The sequence below is a fragment of the Trichechus manatus genome, unplaced genomic scaffold, assembly GCF_000243295.1.
Source record: "Trichechus manatus latirostris isolate Lorelei unplaced genomic scaffold, TriManLat1.0 scaffold00038, whole genome shotgun sequence".
NCBI lineage: Eukaryota > Metazoa > Chordata > Mammalia > Sirenia > Trichechidae > Trichechus > Trichechus manatus.
This window is the reverse complement of record NW_004443974.1, coordinates 9,570,599-9,593,532: the sequence shown is the minus strand read 5'-3', so window position 1 is coordinate 9,593,532 and position 22,934 is coordinate 9,570,599. Positions and strand designations below refer to the sequence as shown.

General features: G+C 35.8%; 1 protein-coding gene across 8 annotated transcripts in view; it reads right to left on the bottom strand.

Moving 5' to 3' along the window:
* Positions 1-22,934, bottom strand: part of GAPVD1 (GTPase activating protein and VPS9 domains 1) — a 75,367-nt gene that overhangs the window by 37,976 nt on the left and 14,457 nt on the right. For 5 of the 8 annotated variants that reach the window (XM_012555360.2, XM_023730739.1, XM_012555363.2 and 2 more), the window contains exons 2-11: positions 18,143-18,360; positions 15,312-16,155; positions 13,773-13,859; positions 12,747-12,881; positions 12,417-12,606; positions 9,307-9,467; positions 7,022-7,151; positions 5,115-5,240; positions 2,804-2,977; positions 907-1,047 (exon numbers count right to left, since the gene is read on the bottom strand). In XM_012555360.2, coding sequence (XP_012410814.1) covers positions 907-1,047; positions 2,804-2,977; positions 5,115-5,240; positions 7,022-7,151; positions 9,307-9,467; positions 12,417-12,606; positions 12,747-12,881; positions 13,773-13,859; positions 15,312-16,155; positions 18,143-18,327 — 2,173 coding nt within the window. In that variant the 5' untranslated portion in view covers positions 18,328-18,360. Of the gene's footprint in view, positions 1-906; positions 1,048-2,803; positions 2,978-5,114; positions 5,241-7,021; positions 7,152-9,306; positions 9,468-12,416; positions 12,607-12,746; positions 12,882-13,772; positions 13,860-15,311; positions 16,156-18,142; positions 18,361-22,934 lie in introns of those variants that run through there. The other 3 variants (XM_012555362.2, XM_012555364.2, XM_023730740.1) reach the window with 2 other exon arrangements.

Below are 22,934 nucleotides of genomic sequence, written 5' to 3'. Positions count from 1 at the left end.
TGGTAATGGAGTCAAGATTGTGATTTCTATCCCAATATAGGCTAGTCCATTGTGCGCAGATGAATACACTGTTTCTAGATCATTAATCTCATAAAGTATGCTGTTGGTTAAAGTATAAACCGGACACTGCACAGAACAATACAGTACAGGATGGCATTAAATCAACCACTTCCTAAAAAAATAACTCCTATGCATGCTCCGTAGATGGTGAGCTAATCCCACTGTCTCTTTACATAAGGGTTATTAGCATTTAACTGACTGTTTTAACATTATAAAGTACAGACAAGGATCACTTAATTATTCTTGAGCCAAGTAAATCAGATAGAACATAATACAAATATATAGTTACTTATATCTGCATTCTAAGACTAAATGTCTTCAAAATCAAGAAAAAAGCAGAAATACAATACATACGAAAAAAACACAAAATACCTCAAAATACATTTATAATAATTGTGCACAAAAGAATTCTCAGGACTCCAAACTCTCGATTTCAACATTATTACAAAAATATATTAAACATCTTTTAAAGGGTCAAGTTCTTCTCTGCAATAAATCTAAACATGATTGATGGGCATCCAACCACTAAGTGTTTTAACTGTGTTGCTATTTCTATCCTGTGAAGACCCACATGGAACCCTAATGAGTTACTAACATTTGCTTCCAAAATAACTGAACACAGAGTCAGAAAGCACCTGCCAACTAAGCCTATGCCACTTAACACTGCATTTTTCTTAATGGATAGAAAATACCCTAAACTAATTTTCCATCTGAAATTCTCAGTAAGTGATTGCCTCACACTTGTCAAATGTGTACTTGACAAAATGTATATAAGATAGAAATTAGGATACCTTACATTTAAAACTTCTGTACAAATGAAAAAGCAAACAATGACGACGTACTAACCTGAGTCACTTGGCAATACCTCTACACTCCAAGCTTCGCTGGTTGTCTCTGATATGGTAGAACCAGTGCAGGGGTCAAGAAGCACTGACCCTGCACCTGGCAGGCACAGCAAACTGCCTAACATGTTCTCTGCTGCTGCACCTGTGTAACCGGTGGGGAGCAAAGAGTTAACAAAAGATCCTGATGGAAAGAGCAGTGACAACGGAGAGAGACCAAACACTAAGCTAAGAAAATCTTCTCTCTACTCCACACTCGAGAAAGAAGCCAAGGTTAAGAATAATTTCAATCAATAACACACTAAAAACACAAATTTTTTACTTTGGTCACAACCTCCTTTTCACCTCTGACTCTCCACAGAGAAAACACACATTATGAGGTCAAGTCATTTCAACTAACTTTCACCTTGGTTTTACAGCAAAGTTTATACGTGTCCCTAGTATCTTTCTAAAATTTATAGTCCTACAAGCATTAAGAGAAGCCCTTCTGGCACCGTGGTTAAAAGCACTCAGCTGCTAACCAAAAGGTCAGCAGTTCGAACCCACCAGCCACTCCATGGGAGAAAAACATGGCAGTTTGTTTCCATAAAAATTTACAGCCTTAGAAACCCTGTGGGGCAGTTCTACTCTGTCCTATAGGATCACTGTGAGTCAGAATCAGCTTGATGGCAATGGGGTTTGACTTTTAAAATTAAAAACACTCAGAGAGATTTAACCTGATTTAACCAGTTACACTGGCCAAATATGCTATCTTTCAGCACGTTAACCACATATTCAGAGCAATAAAACATATTTGCAGTAAAATATACACCTCCTCTAAAGCATTCATTCAACTGCAAATATACTTTATTTCTCAAATACAGCTACTGCCAGGAAAAATATTACTTTGACATCTGGAACAAAGTAATGCAAAACCAATTAAGAAATCTATTTACACTACTTAAAAATACAAATAGAAAGGCTTGAACATTATTGTACACTTGCATTAAAAATACTCAAACTCAGACTGTTCTACTATTTCTGATTAGGCTTAATAAAAAAATTCTACTTCACTGCATGAAGAGTTTTGGAAAAGAATTACTGGTAAAAGTTACCTTTTCAAGATATATCATGTACTAATTACAAATAATGTCTAGAATTTGCCTAAACATAATAGGGGGGAGGGGAGAAAAGGGTAGTGGGTGGAAGTAAAGATGAAATGGAACAGCCATGTATGTATATAACTGCTGAAGCTGAGTGTTGGGCAAAATCGGTTCATTATAGTATTCTCTCTTTTATTTGTTTGAAAATTTCCATGATTTAAAAAGAAAATTAAGGTGGTAGTTACAAAACTGTATAAACCTTTCAGTACTCACAGAACATTCTCCTAAAAAGGTTGTAAATTTTAATGTAAATTATACCTCAATAAACTTGACATTTAAAAAAATAACTGGCTACCCTTTGGAACAGAAATGATCCTTTCAGAGGTGAATTAATATTTCTAGGGAACTTCATATCATATTATTCCAAAAGGTGTTATAGCTATAACCTGTAAGAATTTTCATCTTAAGGTAAGGCACTCCGTCTCAAAAGGAGAATATGCTAATCACAGACAGACTAAGAACATACACTATACCCTGCAAACAAGACTGGACCAGAAGCTAACTCAAAACATTGGTTTTCCTTTCTTTTTCTTTTGTTTGGGGGGCAGGAGGGTTAAATGTAGAAAAGAAAAACACTATCTATATTTAAGTAAAAAAAAAAAAAGTACAAGAATGCCTTGCTACATAGTTACCACAGTTTCCCCATGAGTGTTAACACACACCACGTTTGTCAGAGCACTGAAGCTCCACCTCACGAAAGGTGAGCGGATATATCAATATCTAAACAGCAATCTTCCAAAGACATTAAACAGCAGTTACCTGCAATTTCCTGCAAGCGATCTTCATCAATGTTAGGGTCAAAGTCACTTCCCAAGACATCTGTACTCCAGGTCTCACTCACTGTTTCTGATATGTCCCTATCATCTGTTAGTCCCATCATGTCACGAATTTCAAACTTCCTTAGCTTATCATCAAGATTATCTTGGGTTGTGGCTGCCAAAAACAAAATTAAGAACTTTTAAAAATGTAGCATAGCCATAACTTTTTAATTGACTTTCAAGAGCTGTATGTTTTTGAATTTCAAGTTACATGTTTTATCATTAACACTGGACACTAAGTACTGAATTATTTCCTCATGGATGCATCCCTCTCTGAACTGAAGTCAGCATATGTACTCCCCCCTTATGGTAGATTAACTGGAGCTGTTGATGTAATCAATTGCCTCCCTATATCCACTTTGCAGGGTGACTTTGAAGGTCATCCCAATAACAGTTGGGATGTATCTCCCTTCTCTTTGAATCTGCACTGGCCCTGTGTCTTGCTTTGGTCAACAGGGTGAGGAGGAAGTGTACTACTTGTGAGTCTAGACCTCAAGAGCCCTTGTCAACTTCTGTTCTCTCTCACTCCTGCTTCTCCCATGAGAACAAGCCTAAATTAGCCTGTTGGAGAATGAGGAATCACCCGGAACAAAGTCAGGTCATCCTAGAAGAGCCAGCCCCCCCAGACCAGCTGACCCCCAGCCAAGTTTAGCAGATCTCCCTACCTGACCGCTGGTAACCACAGATATATGAATGAGCCCAGTCAAAATCAGAAGAATCACCCAACTGACCCATAGACGTGGGAGTAAAAACAGAAGTTTATTGTTTTAAGTCACTGATTTTTGGGGTGGTTTGTTATGTAGCATTATTGTGGCAGTAAATTAACTGATAAACCCATATTAAAGGAAAAAATAATAATTTTCAATTGACTTGGATACCTACCCCTTACCATTCTAGAGTTTTTCTCTCTTCCGTTGACCGGTGAGAAGCAGTCTGCAACTTGCCTCAATTCAGTTCTCAACCTAATGTTTCTCACAGTGTAGACTGCCAATCACGTACATCACAATTACCTAGACAGCTTGTTAAACAGGTGATATTCCTTCAACTTTTGTCTTAAATCAATATTATTTTAGGTTTCTCTGTTATCTGCAGCAAATTTAATCCTAACTGATACACTGATAAACCAATCCAGTAAAGCATTATTTTTATTCAAGCCATATACACTCCAAAGGCAATACTCTTTTCCTTTCTAAAAATGGGCTGAAATAGGATTTCCAGAAGTGAGACTCGAGAAATGGCATTTTAAAAAAACACCCTACGTAATTTTTATGCACACTAAAGTCTACTAGCGGAAAGGCTGGTGGTTCGAACTCTCCCAGAGTGGCCTTGGAAGACAGGCCTGGTGATCTGCTTCCAAAAGGTCAGTCTTAAATACCTATGGAGCAGTTCTACCCTGCACACAATTGGTTGCCATAAGTCGGAACCGACTCGATGGCAACTTACAACAACAAAGTCTAAGAATCACTGCCTCTAATCCTGTTGTCCGATTGAAGGCCACCAATGCTATTTAAATAAACAAATCCAAAGAACTTTTTCAAATTAATCTTCCTAAAGCACAGGAGGATATTATCTTCACCCCCTCATCCTCAGCTAACTAAAAACTTTTGACGACTTCAGGCTTACTACTAAAATACAGACTTCTCTCTACAACAGGGATCCACCAATTTTTTCAGTCCCTACCTCTCTCTCTGTTCCCGTAATTGATAGTTCCTGAATAAGTACTATGGTTTCCCACTTCTTTGATTTGGCTTATATTATTCCTTCATCTAGAATGACCTCCCTCCAGTTCTGCCAGCCCAATGCCAGCCAGTCATTAAACTAGTATTTCTTCCAATAAGCTTTCTGCTACATTTTCAACCACATGGATCTCTCACTCAAAACTGCCAAAGCACTTTTATAGCACTCTTCTAATAATTTGTGTACCATCTCCTCATTCTACTGTAAGTTCCTTGAGTCCTGAGTATTTATCTTTGCATCCCTTAAATATTAAATCATACAACTAAAATATCAAATATTACGGAATTTAAAGTAATATTTGTTAATTATTCCATGTAATTTAAGCCTAAACAATTCACTTACCAACTAAACACATTTTTAAGAACTGAAGGAACTATAAATAAATCAAGTTTAATGGTCTTTATATAGTTAAATATATTCCCTGACTGAATATAGCAAATTTACATGCAAGCACATTATTTTTCAGCCACGTAAATTATCTGCTACTTGAGCAACTGTGGTCAACTTCACTTTACCTTGTTCATGTTCTAATAGCTGTAGAGCTTCAACTCCATTACTCCCAGAAGGTCCCGCTCCAAGTTCTGATACAGACTCTCCTTCTAGGTCTAGAGAGGACACTGAATTGGAGCGATTTGAAGGACCTAGAGAAATGTTTTTCCTGTGAGTAATCGTTCTAAAACAGTGATGAGCCACCATACAATTTTTCATGCTTTGAAAAGAGCCCAAAGACTAATTAAAGTGCTTTTAACACTACATTTATGCCTTAAAAATATACGTCTGCACACCGCTAAGTAAAAGAAGACATTCTGAAACTATAAGACATTCTGAAAAAGGCAAAACCACAGAGACAGTGAAAAGATCAGTGGCTACCAAGGGTTCAGAGGGCAGGTGGGGAGGGATGAATAGGTGGAGCACAGGGCATTTTTAGAGCAGTGAAACTATTCTGTATGATACTGTAATGGTGGATACATGATTTTATGCACTTGTCAAAACTTATACAACTGCACAACAGAGTGACTTTAGTTAATGATAATGTATCAATATTAGTTAATGAACTGTATCAAATGTATCACACTAATGTAAGATGTGGGGCCCTGGTGGCACAGTGGTTAAGAACTCAGGCTGCTAACCAAAAGGCTGACAGTTCAAATCCACCAGCTTCTCCTAGGAAACCATATGGGGCAATTCTACTCTGTCCTATAAGGTTGCTATGAGTTGGAATCGACTCGACGACAACGGGTTTCGTTTGGTTTTTGGTTTAATGCGAGACGTTGTTAATAGGGGAAACTGTATATGAGGTGAAGGGAAAGGGAACATATGGAAGCTCTGTATATTCTGCACAATTTTCTGTAAACCTAAAACTGCTCTAAAAAATAAACTCTACTTAAAATATATATATGTGTGTATGTAAGTATGTGTGCGCACACACACATTCTTTGAACTAGTGATTCTGTTTCTAGGAATTTATCCTAAGGAAATACTTAAAAATTAATCTAAGTTGCTCACTGCAGAGTTTCTTACAATGTCTGAAAAGTAGAAGCAATCTAAATGTTTAATCATAGAAAAATGATTAAATAAATTATGATATCTCCATGCGAGGATAAGGAAAACAGTCATTAAAAACCTTGTTATTTACGTTTGCTAAATTACCAAAGGAAATAATGTTATACTGTTAAATAAATCAAAGATTACAAAAAAGCATAAGCTGAATTTTGCTATAAATATACCAAAATGTTAACTGCTATTAACAGAATGGGGAGGTTACAGATAATTCAGTTTCTTTTCTACATTACTTAGAATGAAAAAATTTAGTTATGTGATTTTTTAAAAAATATTAGATAAAAGGAAAAGTTTTACGTTTATCTTTAAATGTCAGTAAACACAAACCTTTTTCATCAAAAAAAATGTGTCCTAGTACATGGAATGACATATTCTCACTTTACTCTTGGCTTTTAACTTTCTTTCCTACTCCTATTTTCAATGTTTGCTTCTGCTTCATAAAGGTGTGCATGAGAATGTGTGAAAAAAGAAATACAGAACATTAAAAACTATACACAACATTCTGAAATACTTGTGAGTCCATTTTTTTCCACTTTAAACATTCATTATATCCCTCTAAAGGAGCTCTATAAGCGTTGGTGTATATCAATTCTGGAGAAACAAAATCTACTGATATTCTATTTAAGTCTCAACAATGACTTATATCTTCTCCATTTTATAGCATCCAAGGTCTCTTACAATCTTAATTTTAGTCAAATAACAATCTTTACAGCCAACTGTTCAAGCTCATTAGAGGAAAACTTCATTACTCTCCTCAGTGAGAGGTGCAGATGGCATGATTATAATTTATAAGACTCCTTTAAAGAACATAAAACAAATATTACTTGAATTACACAACTCTTTGAATGAAGTAACCCTTCACCTTCAGATATTCCTTCCAGATTATCACTGCAGAGGGAAAAGCGCAAGGTTTTATCAGGTTTACCGTGGAGTTTGTTTTCATCGACAGGGACATCTCCTTGTCCTCCATCCGAAAGCTGCATATTTAGGACCTGAAAAACAAAATGCCAATTTTAGTTTATCACAACTGAAAGATTACTGGTTAGAAAATAAACCACAGTAAATCTGTATTTAAGTTCTTTTTAATCTTAAATGATCAGTTTTAACTAAAACCAATTTATAAGGTTCTGATCTAGCTTTTTAAGTATCCCTGGAATAAAAGAATATCAGTTAAAATAACTGAATCTATGCCTTTCCATTGACGTTCCAGTGTTAGGAAGTCCCTGGGCAGTGCAAATGGTTAACATGCTTGACTGCTAACAGAAAGGTTGGTGGTTTGAGACCACCCAGAGGTACATTATGCTGAGTGAAATAAGTCAGTCACAAAAGGATAAACATTATCTGATCCCACTTATATGAAATATCTAGAATATCAAGTATATAGAGATCAAATTTATTAGTGATTACCAGGGATGGGCAGGAAGGAGGGGGAAAGGAAGACAGAACTCTTGAGGGACAGTGAGCTTCTGTTAAGGATGATGGTAAAATTCAGAAACAGTTAATGGTGACCATTAAACAACATGATAAACATATGTTATGTCACTGAACTGTACATGTGAAGACCGTTGAAATTATATTCCAGAGCTCTGAAAAAGCTGATTCTGGTAGTTTTTACCAAATTACTCAATGCTTTTGTGGGTGTCACGATGGAGTTTTGGAGTTCCCTATCCACTATTCACTTTGAGAGTCCTCTTCCCTACTAGCCATACCACAGTCCCAAACACAGCTTTACCAACCACCATCACCACTTCATCAACCACTATAACTGGTTTCTTCTTCCCAAGCCAGGAATGAGTTTTCTTGAATAATAATAAATCACTGTTGAATACAAGATGCTGCTTCTTTTTTAGGAGGTCACAATCTATGAGAAGAGGCCCCCACTTTTAGATAATCAGGACTTCTTCTTTTGCCTCTGTCCCAACCTCTTCTGTTTATAAGTATCTCGAAACTGATTCCCATGCCCCCACTCATACTTCTTCAAAATATTTTACTTCTTAGTTTTCTTCTCAGTTATCTCTTCCATTTCCTCCTGACCAGCCAAAGAACAGAGAAGTATTTCCCAAGAAATTTTGGCACCCCCCCCTCCTCATCTGGGGTCTTAAACGCTAGCAAGCGGCCATCTAAGATGCATCAATCGGTCCCAACCCACCTGGAGTAAAGGAGAATGAAGAACACCAAAGACACAAGGAAAGTATTTGCCCAAGAGACAGAAAGGGCCACATAATCCAGAGACTCCATCAGGGTGAGACCAGAAGAACTAGATAGTGCCGAGCTACCACCAATGACTGCCCTGACAGGGAACACACAGAGGGTTCCTGACAGTGCAGGAGAAAAGTGGGGTGCAGAACTCAAATTCTAGTCAAAAGACCAGACTTAATGGTCTGAGCCTGAACAACCTCAGAAGACATGGTCCCTGGACTCTCTGTTAACCCAGAACTAAAACCATTCCCAAAGCCAACTCTTCAAAGAATAGACTGTACTATAAAACATAAAATGATACTTGTGAAGAGCACGCTTCTTAGCTCAAGTAGATACATGAGATTAAATGGGCAGCTCCTGTCCAGAGGTGAGATGAGAAGGCAGAGAGAGTCAGGAGCGGGCTGAAGGGACAAAGGAAATCAGGAGTGGAAAGGAGGAGTGTGCTGTCACAGTAGAGGGAGAGCAATCAGGGTCACATAACAATGTATAAATTTTTGTATGAGAAACCAACTGGAATTGTAAACTTTCACTTAAAGTACAATAATAAAATAAAAACCAATTTTAGCCCCTCCTAAAACAGGAATACGACTAGAAAGAAAATGAACACAAAACATTTCCTACAGGTCACTGGAACAATTCCTTCAATTTCCATAGCACAACTTCCTGGCTTTCTATCTCTTCTACTACTACTAGGAAAATTCCTTTTGGTGTGGACCTGCTCACCAGCTTCAGTGCCATAGGTGTATTAATGTAAAGGGCTTCCAGTACTGTTCACAGAGAGTTTAGTATTTGAGAGTATGGCATAGTAGGCTCCTTGAAGATAATGAAGAATATGCATTAAAGCATATTAATTTATAGAAGCAAGTGACCATTAATTAGAAAAGAAAAAAACATTCTAAATGTCTTAACATTGATGGCTACAAGTTAAATGCAACAATTCATTCATACCTCATTTTCTGACATCATCCCTGGAGTAAGCTGGGGACCTGTCCCTAAGGAAATGACCAGGACCTCTTCTGGTTGTACCTCCTGGATGGTTTCTTGAGATGATACTTCATGATCCATGTGCTGATCCATTAGCATATTGGTGCGGCTTCTACTCCGAGTTGCTAATAAAAAAATTTCAAATAAAATAATTTAGGGAAAAAGACAGAATGAAGAAAATGGCACACTAAATACAAAAACATATTTTCTATTAGTAAAAAACATTTGCGCATGCACAAAAAAAAGTGGTGAAAATGTGGATTAAAAAAAAAAAGACTAGATCTTCCCAGTTCCTCTACTGTTGGCTAATACGGATTCTTCTTCAAAACTGATAACCAGAAATAACGATCCAAGTCCACCTGACAGGGAACGCCACATAGATGATCATACCCGCAGAACAGCAAACACGTCCCTATCAATTTAAGACTTGGGGCAACAAGAAAAGCATCATCAGATTTCTTATATATTCCAATATCTTTCCTGTAAGATGATTTAACTGTCACAGATCTCCCATGTTAATTACCGAACTTATAAGCGCAAGAAAATTTCATGTGGAAATCTGATGGGCATGTAAATGTTAATTAGGCAACTGTTGACAAAGCCAAAATATGTTTTGAAACTCGTTTTTTCCTCTTGAAATTTATTAATCTCTTTCCATAGACGCAGAAGAATAGATTTCCCTATGTGTGAATATGAGGTCCTTTCTGCATTATGGAAGCACCCTAAATTAATAAAAGATCTAATGATTTCTGGTTTTTCCCTTCTCCTGTAAATAATATTTTTTTCTTGTTTCTAAAGATCCATCCTATAGATAAAGAATTTTTGGATACTAGTATCTTCTGAAGATTTCGTTAGTTTGTGACAATTTTCTCTGAGATTTTAGTCTTTTGTGTTAAGTTTCAATTTTCTTTCAGAGGACAATAAAATTCAATACAACTAGAATACTAAACAGAAATTATCTTTCAGTGCAGAATAATCAGAACTATAGGCATAAAGCAAAAATACTCTAGAGTAACAAAAGCTTTTCAACTTCACTTTGAGCAAAAGCTGACTTACTTCAAGACAAGACAAAAAGAATCAGAAATATAAATAACCATCTTCCCTCCACAATACTGTGGATCTATTCATTAATCAATTTTAGTTTCAACAGTCAGAACACGTACCAATTTACACATCTAAAATAAGCCCACTCCCACTTTTATTTGCTGGCCCTCACTATCTTCTACAGAACTGTGAACTTAAATTCAATTTCATGAATAGGTACATGAATCTTAAGTAACAAACTCTGTAACTCTATAAAAAATACAAGTAATCAAATTTTACATAGCAATTTACATAAAGCCAAAGCAACATGCACATGAAGCACAATTTTATAAACTATTTCTTACAGAAAAGTTACATAAGAAGAGGAAGAACAGCCTATTACCCACCAAACGGGGTTACTAGAGTAATATGAGCAGTAAGATTGGTGGTTGAGGAATCCCAGGCAGTAATGGCTGCTAACTGTTGTCCTGGGTTGCGAAAGCATTAAATAGAAAGAAAATCAACCCTTTGAACAATGGATACATTTTTAAAAATATGAAATAAACGCAATGACCAGGTCAAATGATTATACAAAATAATACTGAGTAAACATTTGAAATATACTTTCCATTAGAAACATATTTAATGACACTTCCAGATGACAGAAAATTAAAGAATATATAGCAGTGAAAAATGGGGGAAAAAAAATCTCTGGTATACCAAAAATCATTTATTTCTTCATGTTAACAGGTTGAGAATATCCTATAATACTGAAAAACCACTAAGCATGAAACGTTATTTTTTCTATTTTTAACTCTGAAAATTCACATTTTGGGATGATGAAAAACAAAGACTTGTAGTCCTGTGAGGCCACATTTCTGCTGATGATATAACTACATACTATATTAAATGTAAAGTAAATTAATTTTAAGAAACTGACAGTTCTTAATAAAGACGTTCATAGAAGCTGAAAACGAAATTCTCTTCTTCAAAATACAATAACTCCTCACATTCACTAACTGTTGCTGAGCTCCTAATTAAGAAACTGGCACTATACTACTCCTGCTCCCTTGACCTAAACACTCTCTCCCTGTCTTGTTTGCTTTGTCTAACTCCCATTCATCCTTCAAGAAAAATACAAGCTTCCCTTGCTCCAGGATCCTCCTGGTAAACCACTACCACCTGGCTAAGTTAGCTGTCCTCATATCCTCCTATATGCTTACCTCCATTAGAACACTTAGCACACTGAAAGCTACTGGTATCTTCCTGTTCTCCCCAATTAGACTATGAGCAACTAACTTGAGAGTAGGGGCATGTACTCATGGTTTTTATATTCTCAGTGTCTAACACAGTGCCTCACCTGCAAGATAATGATTATACCTACCCTCACAGGATTTTTGTGTGGATTAAATGAAACAACATTTATAAAGTGCCTACCAGTGTGTGGTATATAATATAGGCTCAATTAATTTTCTGCATATATATATATGTAGATAATAGATGTTTTAAAATTCTAACTGAACCTAAATCTTAAATAAATTAATGAATCTGACAAAATAAAATGACATTTCTACTTTATTTTATAACACTGAGATACTATAGTTCAGTTGATAAAAGATTAATAACAATGGAAAAATAGTAATTGTATTTTTCACTTTATTGATGGAAACTTCTAAAATAGTATTATTTCCTTATACTATTATTACTATAATATTATTTAGAAGTTTGTCAAAAGCAGAGGGCTACACAATTTTAAAAATTACTATAAGGAATGACATTTTCAAAATTTTCCAAGACTCTAAGATATAAACAAAGCATACTGTAAGTGACATGATTTCAATTACTAATAAGATATACGTCTAGATAAACTAAAGTCTACTGAAAAACCTTAACTAATGTGCTGGGATTCTTAAAAACTGAATTACCATTAGAAAGCCAGAAAAAGACTTCCAGATTATTAAAAACTATATTCTAAAACACTAAACAATAACAAAGGCTAATGAAAAATATTAAATTTAAGAGAAAGCCCCAGTATGAGAAATTCTCTTTACCTATAGGTAATCGATTCTTTTTATTTGCTGGAGTGGTTGCTGGAGACAGTTGAGGAGTATTGTAGGGAGTCATTTCCAAACTACTGCTTTTTCCTGGCTTGGCCTGGGGTAGATTTGCTAATAAATTGTCAAGAGCCATCCTATCTTCTCTCAGTTGATCTCCAGACATCACACTCTTCATAAAATTCACCTGACAAAGTGAAAGAATATTAGCTAACAAAATCAAATTTTCAAACTCAGTATGTATTTCTCACACAATGTACTCATCTATGACTCTGCCCATGCTTAACTAACTTCGGAGAAAATCTTATTAAAGAATAAAGACATTACCAGAGTAATAAGCTGACTATAGGTTATATAAACCACAGTTCTGCTCAACCCTTCCAGAAGATTAACAGAGGACATTGGAGGAGTCTCCACTGCACGGCCCCCAATGACAACATCAAGGAAAGCAGCAACACAACTCTGTTAAAAAAAAGGACAAGATCACAGTAAAATAATGGAACAAAACTTCTGATTAAGCTGGACATGCATGTAAAAAGTTTTACTTCCTGAAAACTCAATATTAGAAAAAAATTTAAACCTTTTATGTATTGATATAGAACAATTTCCAAGATACTCTGGTAAGTAAAATAAATATGATGCAGAGCAATGTGCACACTATCCTATCATTTGTGAACAGAGAGGGATGGGGTGAGTGGGAGAATACTTGTAGGAATTTGCTTATATATATACACATATATATATACATACATGTATGTATGTATGTGTACATTATGTATATACACATACATAATAGACCTCTGAAGGATACACAAAGCACAGATAACATCAAGCACCTTTTGAGAAGGAAATAAAGGCTGGAGATCAGAAATGGAAAGGAAACTTCACTGTATAACCTCTGAATTTTAAACCAGTTTGAATGGATTGCCTACTCAAAATACGATCAATTAAACTTTTATTTAATTGAACAATGCCATAAATGTTCACTTATGAAATACGCTTAAAATTATATAATTATTGCTGGTTCATATACCAACATATTTGATTTATTCATAATTTTTTAAATCAAACTTTTGAAAATAAAATAATCTTAACAGCTCTTTGATTCCCATTACAAAGGCATGTCCATAATCTTTCTATAAGTGAGAGTTAGAAATCTTTTGTGACTTCTTCCTTTAAATGTTGCTGATCCAACATAGTATCCGCTACAGCTACATAAAGGGTGAATGAAAAGAACTTTAATTAGTAAGTCACCTAAGAGTAGGATTTAATAAAGACAATAATTAAGTTCACTGATACTTTGGTAGAATTTTCTGTAAACAGTATTTCACATGGCATAGTATTAATTCTTACTTTGTCAAATTTCCCAAGGCTGCCTTTTGTCCGGGGGTCTCCCTCTTCAGAACCAGTCATTGCTAATTGCTGCAAAAGGCGGCCAACCTGCAACCCAAAACAGTGGTAGGGAGACACAGGCTGTAATACTTACAAATTTTTCTTCTATTCTAAAAATCTGTTTCACAATAATATTCACACTACCTACCAGACATGTAAAATAGAGACCCCAAAAAACATATAGACTATCTATGTCAGCTTTTACTATTTTTAGATTAAGACTTTAAATAGAAATTTTTGCTTTAATTTCTCTTTAACATACTGTATTGGCATTAGAAAATAAAAGGCAATTTGTCTCTAATATGGTTCTTTTCATGTGTTTACAATTTTTTAATTAATTTGTAAAAGCTGACTCACTCAAACTATTCCAAGCTAATATTACTTTTCCCTATATAGTTTATAAAGCACTCAAGGTAGAGTATTTTTCCTAAATTTAAAAGCAAACAATTCCTACAGAACACAAATTGTTTGGTAAAGTAAATACTAATTCTCAGAGCAAATTCTTTACTGCCAAAAGTAAACTGTTAATCCATTCTCTTTAAAAGCTCATTGCTGAAAGTTAATAGTATTATCTTCTTAATATCTGGGACAATTCCCCTTTTCACTCAGTTTGAAAATATACAATTCGACCTCCACTGGAATGACAAATAAAAACTACAAATACATCATAAAAATAAATTGAGTGTTTCACAGATGATAAAAAATTAAAACATTTATTTCAGGATTTCTATATAGTTAATCACTAAACATCCCAAGGAGATATAATGGATCATGAAAAACACTTAACGCTTAAAAAAAAATCATCCAAAGATGTAGTCTATTCTGAATAAACTCAGTCTCTTCTTCACAGTATTTCTGGAGGAAAAGATAGGATTAAAACATCTCCTTAAAAAATAATAACATGACTTCAGTAGTTCAGATGAGCATGAAATAAATGCTAATACAGATCTAAAAATCCTTCTGAAATTCGTATGTCCAAAAGTGTTTCAGATTTCGGAATTTGGAGATTTCAGAAAGGTAATTTAGTGCATATGTGTAACATGTCCAGTAGGGTGGCGCCCTGCAACCAAACACATTAACATTTCTGCAGCAAAGCATGCTATTCACTAGCATAAATGGAATAACTAACATTTATAAATAGCTTCATGTCAGGTTTTGATACCAAATAAGGTATGAAAGACACTCTCAGTTTTTAATCATTCTGGATTTTGAAATTATGGAAAAAGGACTGTGGACTAGTTCTAGAAAATCAATCAACTGTACATTCAGGTATGTGAGGATTCCATTTAAAAACTAAAATAAAATGTTCTATGACTATAATATTTTAAAATCTCAGTACATTTGCTTTTATTTCTTAAGAAACAAATATGTAGGACAGTTTGAGGAAAAAGAATGGTAGGAATATATGAATACCATTATCATATCTTATGTTCCCACCCCCCTGCCCAATTACCTGATTTTAAACTGAATGTCATATTAATAATAATAGCAACAGCATACCTGCATCAGATTAAATCTTGCCACCTCATTAATAGGAGCATCAGAAATTATTCCATACTGTTCTGGATTGACAACTGCAGGACAAATGAAGCAAGCCAGGAGGAGATCAGTACACATTGCCCTGACCTCCCCAACTTCCAGTCTATCTACACAGGAGAGGGTTTTGTACATCTGCGACACAATCCACCTCAAACTATGCGGAAAGCAGTATGTGTTCTGTTTGAGATAACCAATAAATTTGTTTACCAAAGCCACTAGTTTGGCCTCATTGGAATCCACCATCTCTTGAACCTTTTGCCTGAATCTATCTGAGCCCTTCTCTCCAAAGAGTTTTTCCTGTTGAGATGGGGAGAACCTCTCAATTAGCTTGTTTGGATCTGTTTCCAGGTGATCTTCATCTTCAACCAGCAGTTGCATGATTGGCTCATGTAACGTAGCTGTGAGGAAAAGTTTGGCAGAAAACAGTCCTTCAGAAAAAAGTTTAAATAAGATGCTGAAGGCACAAGTTCCTCTCCTCAAAAGTCGTCTGGGGTTGTCACTTTCTTTAAGTTCAAATTCAATCAAGTATCGCAAAACCTGAAGGAGGTAGCTTTCATCTTCTTGCATAATGCAGTTGCCATAGAGGGAGGTAAAGACTGTGTAAATAACACTTTGTGTGTTCTCCTGATTAAGTTTCTCTCCTGCAACTAAAGAGGAGGCAATAAGACGAGGATTTTCCCTTAATCGACTCAAGAACTCTCCATAAGCAGTCTCCTGAAATCCCAATTGCTTGTATCCATCAACAAACTGTGTATCTTCCAAAATCTTGGCATGTTGGCAACATTCTGCAGGGGAAGCTTCAGCACTAAAAAAAACAAACAAAAACCGAGCAAATAAGCTTAAATAGTATTAATGATAATACATGTATACCATATCAAAACATGGAAATGTGAGTTGATTACAGTCCGTCCCAGCAATTAGATCACTCTGAATTGCTAAAATTTTTTCAAACAACAGCATCTGAATGTATGAAGAAAGACAAAACCAAAAAGTATAAAAGAGGACAAATTCCTCATACTACATCAGGTTCAATGAAAAGTATCAATTTGTAGATCCTAACAACTATTGCTGAGAGCTGCACTCTTATGGATTATATTAAATAAAAATTAGCTACAGTTAAAAACTGCTCATTTATGGACACAAGAAAGTTTATAAATATTCAAGTACTAAAAAATAATTTAAACTAACTCCGTATCAGGTATATTAGTTCCACCTTTGTCAACAGCAACCTGCCAGTATGTAATAGATGTAAAATTATAATCCTTCAACCCAGGCTTTCTACTTCTGGTAACAAATCCTAACAAAATAAGCCCAAAGGGGGGAAAAAAACACAACTGTAACCATGTTCACAGCAGCAAATTATTTTTTTCTTTTTAACTCTTTTACTGAGATAAACATACAACAAAGTATACAAATCTCAAGTGTTCAGCTGATCAATCTTTACAAATGTATACACCCATGTAATCACCGCTCAGATTAAAACACAGAACATTTTCTCATTTTGATAAGTGGTGTCTGGGATCTTAAAAGCTAGCAAGCGGCCGTCTAAGATTCATCAATTGGTCCCAACCCACCTGGAGCAAAGGAGAATGAAGAACACCAAAGACACAAGAAAAGTATTAGCCCAAGAGACAGAAAGGGCCACATAAACCTGAGACCAGAAAAACCAGACGGTGCTCGACTACCACCAATGACCGCCCTGACAGGGAGCACAACACAGAGTCCCTGACGGAGCAGGCGAAAAGTGGGGAGAATAACTCAAATTCTAGTAAAAAGACCAGACTTAATGGTCTGACTGAGACTGGAGGGACCCTGGAAGACATGGCCCCCGGACTCTCCGTTAGCCTAGAACTAAAACCATTCCCGAAGCCAACTCTTCAGACATAGATTAGACTGGACTATAAGACATAAAATGATATTCATGAAGAGGCTGCTTCTTAGCTCAAGTAGATACATGAGACTAAATGGGCAGCTCCTATTCGGAGGTGAGATGAGAAGGCAGAAAGAGACAGGAGCTGGTTGAATGGACATGAGAAATCCAAGGTGAAAAGGAGGAGTGCACTGTCACATTATAGCGAGAGCAACTAAGGTCACATAACAATGTGTGTATAAATTTTTGTATGAGAAACTAACTTGAACTGTAAACTTTCACTTAAAGCACAATAAAGAAAAAAATAGAGCATTTTTATCACCCAAAATGCTCCCTTGTGTCCCTTCCCAGTCTATACCACCCTCCCAAGAAGTAATCATTAGTCTGATTTTTTTCATCAAAGATTAGTCCTGCCTGTTTTTGAACTCCATATAAATGGAATCATACAGTATGTACTCTTTTGTGTCTGGTTTATTTTCTCAACATTTTATCTTAGTACTACTATTCTTACAGTTGAAAACTGCTTCTTGGAACAATCAGATATTAATACAATGAAACGTGTAGCTTCTAAAACTGAAAAATAGATACACAGTATCAATACATGGAAATGTATATATTAAATAACACTAGAAGAAAAGTAGAATACAAAATAATTTACTTTCTGCAACAATAAAATATGCTATTATATATCCAAAGATACAAAATTAATTGGTATGGAATAAAATGTTAATGCTTAAATGATAATTCTAACAGTGTTTAAGTTAAAAAACAAATTATCTGTATTTAAGCAAAGGTTCATCTTAAGGTTGATTTAAACTATCTTAAGCACTTTATTGGAAACAGACTCATTTATCTTTAGTTAGCTGTTAGCACAGAATTATAGTGGTTCACAAAATTCAACACCTCAAAATCTTTTCTTTACCTGGTTATGATAAGCCGATCCAAATTAATTCTCTGTTGCTTCGCAATCCATGCCGTCCGATACAACTTTTCAGCTGTCTTAAGTACATCTGCATTGAGCCTCTGAATGAGTTGTTTCTCAGAGTTTACATATAAGCGTTCCTGCTTGAGGTGATGAGCCAGAGTATGAATATCTAATTTCACCATCTTCAAATGTGGTAAAGGTACAAAGACTGATCACTAGGAGTCAAAAGACAAATTAAAAAGAAAATTTATGTCACTTAAATTGTTTTCCAAAATCAAAAGAGGTAGAACACATTAAGAATTGAACTACATTTAATACCATTTTTAACTCCAATTCTGAAAGTCTATATATTTTTTATTACAGAAGTATTACACGTTCAATATAGAAAAATTGGGAAATACAGATAAGCAAGAAAGAAACAAATAAAAGCTCCTAATAAGACTACAAGGAGCAACAGTGGCACAGTGGTTAAGTGCTCGACTGCTAACTGAAAGGTCGGCAGTTCAAACCCACCAGCTACTCTGCAGGAGAAAGATGTGGTAGTCTGCTTCGGTGAAGATTTACAGCCTTGGAAAGCCTATGCAGCAGTTCTACTCTGTCCTGTAGGGTCACTATGAATCGACTTGATAGCAACAGGTTTGATTTTTTAATAACACCACTACTCAGAGACAGCCACTGTAAATGCCTTGTATATATCCTTCAAGTCAGTGTCTATTTATTAACCCTGGGTTATCCTTAACTGCAATTTTTCACAATGCAATCAATCAACATATCCTGTGGACTCTATCTTCAAAATATCTATCTCAAATCTGACTACTTCTCATCACCTCTATCACTAGTCCACCATCATCTCTTACCTGGAGATCTATAATCACCATCTTCTAACTGATTTCCCTGCTTCCTTTCTTGTACTGGTAGAGTCTGTTCTTGACATAGCAGTTAGTTATCCTTTAAACTTAAGTCAGATAACTTTATTCCCCTACCAGAAACCATCCAAAGGCTTATTTTACACTTAGAATGAAATCTGAGGGTCCTATATGAGCTATCCCTAGCTACTTCTCCAACCTCATCTCCTCCTACCATTCTATCCTCGCTCAACAGCTCCAGACACACTGGCCTCTTTAACTGCTCCTTTAACAGGCCAAGCACACTCCTCCCTCAAAGGCTCTGCAATTGCTGATTCATCTGTCTGGAAGGATAGTTCCTCCACCTCACTCAGGTCTCTGCTCAAATGTCTATTTAGAAAGGCCTTCTCAGTCAGCTCATTTCTGAAATAGAAAATAGCACTTCCTATTCCCTCTTCCTTTTTTTTTTTAAGCACTTACCCCTATCTAGCATTATATTATAAACATCTATTTTCACGTTCATCATGCTTATTGTATGTCTCCCTACTAAAAGGCAGCAAACACCACCAGGGCCAAAGCCTTCTCTGCTTTGCTCACTCACAGCTATACCTTCGGAGCCTAGGAGAGGGCCTGGTTCGCAACAGGAGTTGAATAAATATTTGCCAAAGGAATGAATGAATTCACATGATTCTTATTTATCTAGTAGCTAAACAAACTGATACAAATAGCACACACATTTTAAAGTATTACTATTTAAGCTATACCCTTGAACCTAGGATGCCTACCAAACCACAAATGTTTTATAACAATAAAAGTATGTGTGGGATAGATAACAGAACACAATGTTGACAGCAAACAGTCATTAAGCTAGAAAATTATTTCTCATTAAGAATTAAACATTATGGCAGCAGCTGGAAATATATTTGAAGTCACTTTACTAAATAAATAGATTTAACAATTTTTAATTGTTTGATTTCAGCAATTCCATCAAACTTGAATTTAACTGCTTTCAAAAAACACTTTCTTGTACCCTTATCAATTCCCTAGTAAACTATGCAAAGGTTTTATTCTAAATTTCCTGCACTGTTAAGGTTCCCATATCACTCTCCTCTCAATCTACCAGCATGTCTACTTCACTAAAATGGTTTCCTGTTGGATTAGTCACAAAAACATCCGTGTATTCAAAAAACAAAAAATTGGTGACATGTATACATATACATACATAATCTTATTAATTCAGTCTACAGAAAATGCATATATGATTTTGTAGACTTCTACACGAGAGCTCTGATACCCCCTAGGGGGATCTAGTCCACAGACTGAGAAGAGAATTGTTGCTGAGGTGGTTTTAATTATGGGAGGTATCATAGTTAATCAAAACAATACTGAACTGAGGAAATGCTCTCCATCATTAGAAATGCAAATCAAAAGTACAACGAAATATCATCTCACCTCGACATTACTGGCATGAATCAAAAAAACCAGAAAATAACAAATGCTGGAGAGGTTGCAGGGAGACTGGAACTCTTTATGCATTGCTGGTGGAATGCAAAATGGTACAACCACTATGGAAAATGGCATGGCACCTCTTTAAAAAGCTAGAAATATAAATACCATACAATCCAACAATCCCACTCCTAGGACTATATCCTAGAGAAATAAGAGTCACCACACAAATGGACATATGCACACTCATGTTCATTGCAGTATTCTTCACAATAGCAAAAAGATGGAAACAATCTAAGTGCCCATCAACAGAAAAATGGATAAACAAATTATGGTACATATACACAATGGAATGCTATGCAACAATAAAGAACAATGATGAATCCGCAAAACAGCTCACAACATGGATGAATCTGGAGGACATTATGGTAAGCGAAGTCAGTCAATCACAAAAGGACAAATATTGCATGAGACCACAGTTATAACAACTCAAGGAAAGGTTTACACACAGAAAAAAACAATCTCTGATGGTTACAGGGGGGCGGGGGTGGACAGTGGAAATCACTAACTAGACAGTAGACAAGTGTTAACTTTGGTGAAGGGAAAGACAACACACGATATAGGGAAAGTCAGCACAACTTAACCAAGACAAAGTCATTGATGCTTCCCAGACACATCTAAACACCTTGAGGGACCAAGTTACTGCGGCTGAGGGCTCGGGACCACAGTCTCAAGTAACATCTAGGTCAACTGGCATAACATAGTTCATAAAGAAAATGTTCTACATCCTACTTTGGCGAGTAGCATCTGGAGTCTTAAAAGCTTGTGAGCAGCCATCTAAGTTACATCTATTGGTCCCATCTCATCTGGAGCACAGGATAATGAAAAAAAGCAAAGACACAAGAAAAATATTAGTCCAAAGGACTAATGGACCACACAAACCACAGCCTCCACCAGCCTGAACCTGAAAGAACTAGATGGTGCCTGGCTACCACCACCAACTGCTCTAACAGGGATCACAATAGAGGGTTCCAGACAGAGCAGGAGAAAAATGTACAACAGAATTCAAGTTTACAAAAAAACACCAGGCTTACTGGCCTCACAGAGACTGGAGGGACCCCTGAGACTATGGCCAGTGGACACCCTGCTAACTCAGAACTGAAGCCACTCCCAAAGTCTACCTTCCAGCCAAAGATCAGACAGGTGTATAAAACAAACAACAATACACATGAGGAACGTGTTTCTTAGTTCATTCAAGTATATAAGACCAAATGGGCAACACATGCTCAAAAGCAAAGATAAGAAGGCAGGAAGGGACAGGAAAACTGGATGAATGGACACAGGGAACCCAGGGTGGAAAGAGGGAGAGTGCTGACACACTGCAGGGACTGCAACCAATGTCACACAACAATCTGTGTATAAATTTTTGAATGAGAAACTAATTTGCACTGCAAACTTTCAACTAAAATACAATTAAAAAAAAAAAACCGAAATGAGCTTTTAAAGACCTGTCTGCTTCATTAATTAATTCTATTACTCTGGGTACAAAATGTATATCCTTTGAATTTCTCTCATCCATAGAACAGGGACACAGTATCTGGATTTATTGTGTGTCTAGTACAAGCAATGTGTTAGGTATTAGGGATACAAAAAAGAATAAAACTTAGTGTGCTCAAGAAGTTTCTAATCTAGTAAAATGAGGCAAACATGCAAGCAAATAGCTGCCCAAAAATGTTATGGGCGTTATGCTAGAAGTCTATACAATGCAGAGTAGGAATAAAAGACAAGGAATGACTGAGGAGGTGGATACCTGAACCTAGTCTTAAAAAACAAGTATTTGCAAAAAAAAAAAAGACAAGTGTTTGCCACACATAAAGAAGATGACAGGTAGGGGTAAAATTTCAAATAGAGGGAGCAACCAAGCAAGGGCAGAAAGATGTTATACTGGTATTATAGTTACACAGGAGAATGTTTTATTTTTAAAAGATGTATGCTCAAGTATTTAGAAGTGAAGTGTCAAGGTATCTGCAACTTGTATATGGTTCGGCAAAAAACAGATAAAATGCAGCAATATGTACACAACTGTTGAATCTGAGTGGTGAGTACACAGTGATCGTTGTTATCAACAACAGTTTCTGTATATTAGAAAATTTTAATAATAAAAAGTTAGGGGAAAATACGTTGTGTATTTCTTGCTGCTTTAATTCAATGTAATTCAACAAGTTTATTGTAAGTTTTGCTGGAGCCGAGCCAGGGTCCCTAATCTCAAGGAGTCACAGTCTAATTACAACCAAACTACTGTACAAGATAAAGAAGGAGCATGTTTTCATGACACAGCAAAATATGAATCAATTTATGCAACTTAGAAATACATTTTCAAATATAGCTTCACTTAAAAAATTTAACACATGAATAAAGTAGTGGTCCAACTAATCTAAACAAGAATTCACCTTCTAAACTTTTCAATAGTCCCAAATGTCTTCAAAGACATTAATAAA